The following is an 8322-nucleotide window of genomic DNA, read 5'->3' on the forward strand; positions in this document are numbered from 1 at the left end:
CAGTTCTGCTAGGATGGGACAGCTTTGCTGCTGCTGTTGTGATTCAGCAGGATGAGTAGCGCTCTTCCCCAGAATCAGGGGTACAGACGATCTTTCTTCTGGGTTACGGTTCTCCCCAGCAAGGGCATTGCCTCGTCAGGAGAATATCCGACCCTCTTTTGTCAGCTGCACATATTTTCCCACCGTGCTGATGCAGGGTGGACTCAGGACCCTGCACCACTCTGTTTCATGTTCAGGAAAGAGGGGATCCATGTGTTGGTGGCTGTGCACTGAGCACAGGAATGCCCTCCAGACAGCTCAGTGGGGTGTGTGCCCTGAAGAGGGCTCAAGTTTCATAGAAACAACAAACAGGTCATGAAGTCAGCAGTCACTTTGTGAATTACTATCTTCCCAACTTCAAACAAGTAATTGGGTCCCTGCTGAGCAATTACCCCGTGCAGGGGAAGAGGAGGACCTCTTATCAAGCAGCACCTGAACACGAATGTCTGTTGGGAAGGTCATGGAGAAGTCGTGACTGCTGGTTGACCCAAGAGCTGGACCCCAGCAGTGGGGGCTCCTCACCCCTGATGCTGTCCTTGGAATGTGCATAGAGTTTGTCTTCCCTCTCCCTAACGCAGCCCCAAGGAAATGACCTTGAGATAGTCATGTCTTGTTGAAACCTTCTATAAAATATACATGACTGAGCCCAGGTAAAACCTCCATAGAAACTTAAATTTTTTTTCTTAATGTTTATTTAGTTTTGAGAGAAAGAGAGACAGACACAGAGAGAGCACAAGTGGAGGAGGGGCAGAGAGAGAGGGAGACACAGAATCCACAAAATCCAAAGCAGGCTCCAGGCTCTGAGCTGTCAGCACAGAGCCCAACACAGGGTTTGAACCCACGAACTGCGAAATCATGACCTGAGCTGAAGTCAGATGCTTAACTGACTGAGCCACCCAGGCGACCCCCTCTATATAAACTTTTAAGATTCTGGCAGCAGGTGTGAAGATGTACTGGCCTTGGGTCATCCAGGACAAACCTAGTATGTAAGTTTCCTTGTTAAATCTGCCACCTACAGATCTGGGGCGGCCTGCATCTTTCTCCGGGTTCTTCCTGTCCTCAGAATATGGGGGTCAGTTTCAAATAATACTTGGGAACCTCTAGAGGATCTTTCAAGCCAAAGTCAGAGGCCAACAGCTTGTTCAATGGATTTGTCAGATTAGGTGTAGGTGTATGTGGTTTGTATTCATATTTCTCATATGAAGTGTTTTTATTCCTTTTTCTTTTCTGCTATTACCCGTGGAAAACTTCTTTATCAAATATATGTAAGAAAATAAATAGAGGAGATACTTTATCTGTTAAATGATTATTTGATTTAGTCTGTTTTGTACATGTGTCCCTCAGGAGTCAGCTGACACCACCTAAACGTTGGCTATTTCGTTGAACTTTGCATAAGCCCCCAACATTCTTCACAAAGAAAGTATAGCCCCCAGCCAAAACTTATGATACATTTCTGGAGTCATGCATCACTCATCCAAAGCATGGATGTGTGGCAAGCTTTATGAAAAATTTAGATTATAAACAGATCTCAATTAATAGAAATGCAACAGACAAAGCTGGTTATTGGACAATCTTGATCTTACAACATTTACGGCCAGTAATGGTGTTAATAAAAAAATTTTTTTCTCAATCTCCATTTTTCCTAGCACAGATATTAGTCACTATCCTTTATTCAATCCTGAGTCTAAAAAAAGCACTTTTTTTTTAGTGGAGTGGATATAATTCTGGTGACACACTATTTTCCTTACAATCTTTACTTCTGGTTTGCTTAAAAGAAACACAGCTCATTCCTTTATCCCTCCAAAAGTATTTATTGTGACTTACAACATGGGAGGCACCATATTCGTTTTAAGGGCTCCGTGATTATGAAATTTAGTCATTAGGGTCTGTGAGAGAAAACTGCCTGAAGGGAGATGGTAGGGTTATGAAAAAGTCTCGCAAGATGTGTTTACTAACTATTCCTTTTAAATACCCCCTTGCATAGCTAGGCCACATTGGGAATGACTGCAGTGTGACAGAGAACGTGAAACTGTAGTTAACGTTTATGAGAACTGTGCAGAGCAGCATGAAGCCTGGGAACCACAAGGCTATTTTTTAGGGCAAATATCCCATATTACAACCTGGGAGTAAGAAGCTTCCTGAATGGCTGTCTGTATTCTTACCCCAGAAGACAGTCTGTAAGCAACAGTGGCTCCGAGTCAACTTTAAATACTAGTCTTGGTGGTCAAGCATATTGTCCCTGACTGAGACAAAATCCTCTGTGAATATTAAACAGCTTAGAAGAGACAGAGTGTTAAGTGGCTTTTCTGTATTGGACATTTGACATGACATTGTATAAACTAAATCTACGGTGGATTTTAACACAAAATTCTGGAGTCAGCAATTTCATAAACAAATCTTACATGAAATGTAGAAGCAAGTAAAATAAATCTGAAACTCAAAGAAATTCCTGCGAAACATATATCCAAAACTTCATACGCCTGGGTTACAAACACTGGAATGGAAATAGCTCTCATTTCATTTATTCAGCAAGGATGGAGATTAATGATTACATTCTATTACCATCCAACATTTAGCATCCAAATATGTGCAAGAACGTTTTTACAAATAATGTAGAAAAACAAGTTTACAGTTATTAGGGAGAAAGAAAGTTAAAAGACACATCTTAGGTATAAATTGGACAATTAATTGTACATGAGTTTTAAATCAATCCTGGTTTATTTTCAATACACTTTCTTAACTGTGTTAGCCTTCAAACCACACGAAATATTATAAACAGGTTTATAAATGTATCATTTATTTAGATATCAGATTAAATACTAACCTTACCAGTTTGAACACATGCAATTTATGTCCAAAAGAAAAGTTTTCTTTTAACATACTGTTAATTAGTAACTTGATCAATATTTTTTAGGCAGCAGTAAAACATATACATACATACATGAATAAATGTAAAGGATTTTTTCTATATTAATGAATTAAGAACTTTTTTTTTGTCTTTTAGTGAATATATTTTTTTTATTTTTAATTTTTTTTTATATATGAAATTTATTGATAAATTGGTTTCCATACCACACCCAGTGCTCATCCCAAAAGGTGCCCTCCTCAATACCCATCACCCACCCTCTCCTCCCTCCCACCCCCCATCAACCTTCAGTTTGTTCTCAGTTTTTAACAGTCTCTTATGCTTTGGCTCTCTCCCACTCTAACCTCTTTTTTTTTTTTCCTTCCCCTCCCCCATGGGTTCCTGTTAAGTTTCTCAGGATCCACATAAGAGTGAAACCATATGGTATCTGTCTTTCTCTGTATGGCTTATTTCACGTAGCATCACACTCTCCAGTTCCATCCACGTTGCTACAAAAGGCCATATTTCATTTTTTTTCTCATTGCCACGTAATATTCCATTGTGTATATAAATCACAATTTCTTTATCCACTCATCAGTTGATGGACATTTAGGCTCTTTCCATAATTTGGCTATTGTTGAGAGTGCTGCTATGAACATTGGGGTACAAGTGGCCCTATGCATCAGTACTCCTGTAAATCTTGTGAATTAAGAACTTTTAATTTTCTGCCTCCTCAGTATATTTTTCTTTAATTCACAGTCAGTATGCATAGGTCATATTTACTGTGTGTGTGTGGGTGTGTGTGCGTGTGTGTGCGTGTGCGTGTGCGTGTGCGTGTGTGTACACCCCAGTGGTCCTTGTCCAACTAAGGATTGGCAGGTGAACAGTTCTAGAACAATGAAAGGGATTTCTCACTTTTTTGTGCAGTGATCCCTTACTTATTCAATGCTTAGCCCAGCACATTTATATTCAACTGGTGAGACACACACAAGAAAACATTCCTAGTGTCACATGCTCTTTGTTATCAGGAAGCAGTGCTTATCACTGCCCCCTCCCCAGTGCTCAGCACAGGTTAGTCATTCCATGCATGTTTGCTAAAGGAATAAATAAGGCATCACTGAACAAAATGATGACAGAAATACTTTGTGTTACACCTAGCACTCACTCTGCCCCTTATTCTGTGACTTTTCAATTCTGTGGTTGGAGAACCTATGAAATACTGAAGTCAGCCACATGGTTTCTGATGTTCAGTTATAGATACCAAAGCATTAGGATATAAAAATAGTTTTAAAAGAAGAGGAAAGATTCCCATTGCAATTGTAAGCATGACTTTAAGGGCCGTGGGTTAATCTTTCTCCTTCCTTTCTTTTTCGCTCATATCTGTGTGGAGAGTTAGTTTATATCCGACTTTTGGACCCATACATAGAGAAGGATGGTTTTCCAGGTGACTGGGAGGGGATGGCCAGTAGCTTTTCCAGCTTTGTGGCTCTCGGGCGCCGTCTATTGTGCAAACAGCGCAAAGGAACACCGATTTTTGAGGCCACTTGTGTGTCTCAGAGCTAAGACTGTTTCCAGAAGATGTCTAGCTCCCTCCCTCTGTTCCAGCCCTAGAGCTCTCCAAACCTTCCTTCTAAGGGGTACACGCAGTTGAGAATTTTATTCTGTACTGTGGCGCTATCTTGCACCTGCTTCCTCTATAGCCTGCACCTGTCATCAGTACAGTCTTCCTTACTCAGTGATCTTTATCTGTTTATCTCTGGTTTCCTTAAGGCTGAGGTTAAAACCTCCTGGAAAAGCTTATTTGTTGAACATTTCTGAGATTATCAAATGCTTAGGAGCACCACAGCATTGCTTGATCCTCTCAGGTGCATGAGGACTTGGACCTTGTAAGGCTTATTCCCAGTTTCACCAGTCAATCTCAAGGTCACCCGCCCAGATTTCTGTTTAGGTTACCATCCTCTCCTGTTGGGGGTGAATGTTTGTGATGGGGGGGGGCATTTCTTGTTGGAATAAGTTTGGTTATTACCCTTCAATCCACTGCTCCCTACCAAATACTTTCTAACTTTGTGCTTTGGCTATAACTATCTTGTTCGAAGGTACTTGTCATTTCTCTGTCGTCTAATACTGTCGAAGATGTTATCTCTATATTTTTATTCTGTTTCATTTTTTGTAATGGATGGTGAATTTTGCATTCAGGTGGTGTTCAGAGAAGATTCAGATATATATTGTTGCTATGTTTAGGGCAATGTCATGTCACTCAGTCCTTATGGCTTTATTTTTTAAAAGTTATTTGATGATGATTTGAGAAAACAAATATGGAAACGGACGTTTCTTTAAAAAGTGTTAAGTTTCTGCCTCAGTGTCTGCCTCCTCCAGTCATCCAACAGAGCTGACATATGCCATAGCCTGCCCTCTGTCCAGTGAAAGCTGCCGTGCTTGTGTTTACTTCTGTCAAGTGTTCACGTGCCCTATGTGGGTTGTGCTCTATGTGTTTTGCGTGAATTTTCAGATGATTACTCTCTCCTCCTGGCTGTTACTCTACAGGGATTATGCTCTCTGAATGTCCTGATATTCTTCAGCTTCTCTACTTTACTCTACAGCTCTACTCTCGCATGTGCTGAAGTCTCTGGGCTGGGGTGCTCACTAAAGCCATGAAAGTCCATATTCCAGCAAATTGTGGGCCCAACTGCTGTTGCCTCTGAAGCAGACTCGCCCCACCATCAATCACTGGTATCTGTTAACCTTCCATTTAGAGTGCTAACCAGCTCTCTAGAAGAAAGTTAGTCATCCCCCAAGTCAAGTCCAAGGAATAGAAATATATGATTTTTTCCACAAATTTTTTCTCCTTGTTTTAACTTGTAAAGTTCAGGTGTAAACATTTGTATTGCATAGTCAGAATGTCAAGCATATAGGTTCCATTTTATAAGACTCATAAATAGTCTTATTTATTTCAAAAGTCAAAAGTTGGTCACAGTTATTGTGTGTCTTTAATTTTTAAAGTTTAAAGGTACTCAAAGTATTATTCCTTTAAAATGTATTAGGTGATACCTTTGATCTCAAGTAACAATCTTCAGTTATAGCATGGTTTACATAGGTGTTTGTCTGTTTTGAGATTTACTTGAAAGCATAGATGTAACTAGTTCATTGGGACAAATAAAAGAGTGTAATTGAAGACCCTCTTCCTTGTTAGATCTGAGAGAAGTCATCTGTGGCAACTTGTGACATAGTTAATTACAGCGTAAGGCAGTCCGATGTATTGAGTTAATGGGTTATACCCAGGCTGTCCCATACAACTAATAGCAGATACCGAGCAGAGGTACATTTACAGGAGGAGATTGAAACGCTCCAGGGCCAAAATCAGCAAGAACAACAAACTCCTAGGGTACTTAGGTTCCTGGAAGATCTCTCCCTGATCAAAGCGTAGGCTTAAAAAACATTTTGTGTAGCCTCTTACGAATTTCTTTAGTCTTAATGGAATAGATAATTGGGTTGAGCATTGGAGGCACAAAGAGATATACCAGGGACATTAACTTGTGCACATACTCAGGGGCATGCTTCCCAAATCGATGAACCATGGACACACTAACCATGGGTACATAGAAGATGAGCACAGCACAAATGTGTGACACACATGTATTGAGTGTCTTAAGCCTCTCCTCCTGGGAGGCAATGGCCAGTACAGAGCGCAGTATGAGCACATAGGAGAGGAGGATGAGCACTGAGTCTACACCAAAGGCGGAGATAACAATGAACAAGCCATACATGCTATTGATGGTGGTATCTCCACAGGGCAGGCGGATCAGGTCTGGGTGCAAACAGTAGGAATGGGTTAACACATTGGCCTTACAGAAAGGCAGCCTCTTCAGAAGGAATGGCAATGGAAAGACCATGCAGAAGCTGCGGATGATGATGGATATGCCCATGTGAGCCACACGGATATCAGTGAGCACTGAAGAATAACGCAAGGGGTTACAGATGGCCACATAGCGATCAAAACTCATGGCCAGCAGGATCCCAGATTCTGTCCAGGAGAAAAGGTGGATGAAGAACATCTGGGTCAAGCAGGCGTCGAAGGCAGTCTCCGGGGCATGAAAGCACAAGGCAGCCAGTACGGTGGGCAATGTAGAAAAGGACACGCCCAGGTCATTGACAGACAACAGAGACAGGAAGTAGTACATAGGCTGGTGCAAGCTCTGCTCCTCCTTTATGATGAAGAGAATTAGGATGTTACCCAGGATGGAGACAGCATAAAGCAGCAAGAGGAGGGCCGCTAACCAGTGCTGTAGGCCCTCCATCTCTGGGAAGCCTGTTAGTGTGAAGCTGGTGGTGCTAGAGGTATTAGTCCCAAAACTTCCCATGAGGATCCCTGAGTGGCTTTTGGGGAAAGAGAACCAGAGCAAAGTGAGGTCAGAAAGTGGAAGATCAGGAGTGGTCACTGTCCTCAGGATGGAAGGGGCAATGATACTTAGAGTCCATGACAGTTAGATCATGAAAGGGTCAGGAAGGAACAGGTAAGAGGTTGTTAGTTATATTTCGCAACTTCTATAGTCTTACCATATCCACAGATGGGTCATGGGCTCCAAATCCGTCTCCACAGATACCCTTTGACTCTTTTTTGAGGGTCAGATATTATCCCTTGTTCTTGTTGTCTCTGTGTGTTCTTTACAGAAAGAATCAAATCTTTTTCCATTAGTGGAAAGTGATTTTACCCTTTATTCCTACCAGTTCTTAGCTACCACCTTCTTCAAGAAGTGAGGTACGGGATATCTTCCTTAACCCTCCTGGCTTACTGATTCATTCATTCTTGTGAACGGGATGACATCTCCATCTATACTCTGCACTGTTTCTCCTCTCTTACCTGCACTCAGCCATCACTCCAGCTCTTTCCTCATCCTCTCTTTGTTGCTTGAGCCCCTCACTTATTTGTCAAGGGTCCAGAATCTCTGATTCCTCCACAGCTGCTTGCTTTAGATTGTCCTCTCCTGCATGTTCACATTTTTTCTTCTCTGTTTAGATGAAGCATTCTCAAACTGTACTGCATGTTAGATTCATGTGAGGAGGTTTAAAAAGCTCCTTTGTCTGGGTCACACTCTTATCAATTAAATCAGAATCTCTGTCAGTGGGTCTCAAAAATATTTTTTTTATTTCCCAGGTAAATGTGATAGGCAGCCAAGTGTGAAAATCAGGGGCTTAGATCACTCCCATAAGCTTCAGCTATGTCCTACCTTACACCAACTTCTTTGTTGAGGAACAATTTCATGATCTACTGTCATGAGAAATAAACAAACAATAATCTTCTATAACCATTCACTTCTTTTTTCTCATTCATAATTAAAATTTTCAAAATTATTTTCTATTTATAATGTGCTTCTTTGTCTCTTCTCTGTACATCAATGATCCCAAATTTATGTAGCTCAGATTTCTCTTCTAGTTGTAGA

General features: G+C 41.2%; 1 protein-coding gene across 1 annotated transcript; it reads right to left on the minus strand.

Moving 5' to 3' along the window:
- Positions 1-6297: 6297 nt before the first annotated feature.
- On the minus strand, positions 6298-7372 carry LOC101100914 (olfactory receptor 51I2-like). Its single transcript, XM_003992891.2, has one exon. It carries the CDS (start codon positions 7240-7242, stop codon positions 6298-6300), a length of 945 nt encoding a protein of 314 aa, XP_003992940.1. The 5' UTR covers positions 7243-7372.
- Positions 7373-8322: the final 950 nt, after the last annotated feature.

The sequence above is a fragment of the Felis catus genome, chromosome D1 (genome assembly GCF_018350175.1).
Source record: "Felis catus isolate Fca126 chromosome D1, F.catus_Fca126_mat1.0, whole genome shotgun sequence".
NCBI classification, from domain to species: domain Eukaryota; kingdom Metazoa; phylum Chordata; class Mammalia; order Carnivora; family Felidae; genus Felis; species Felis catus.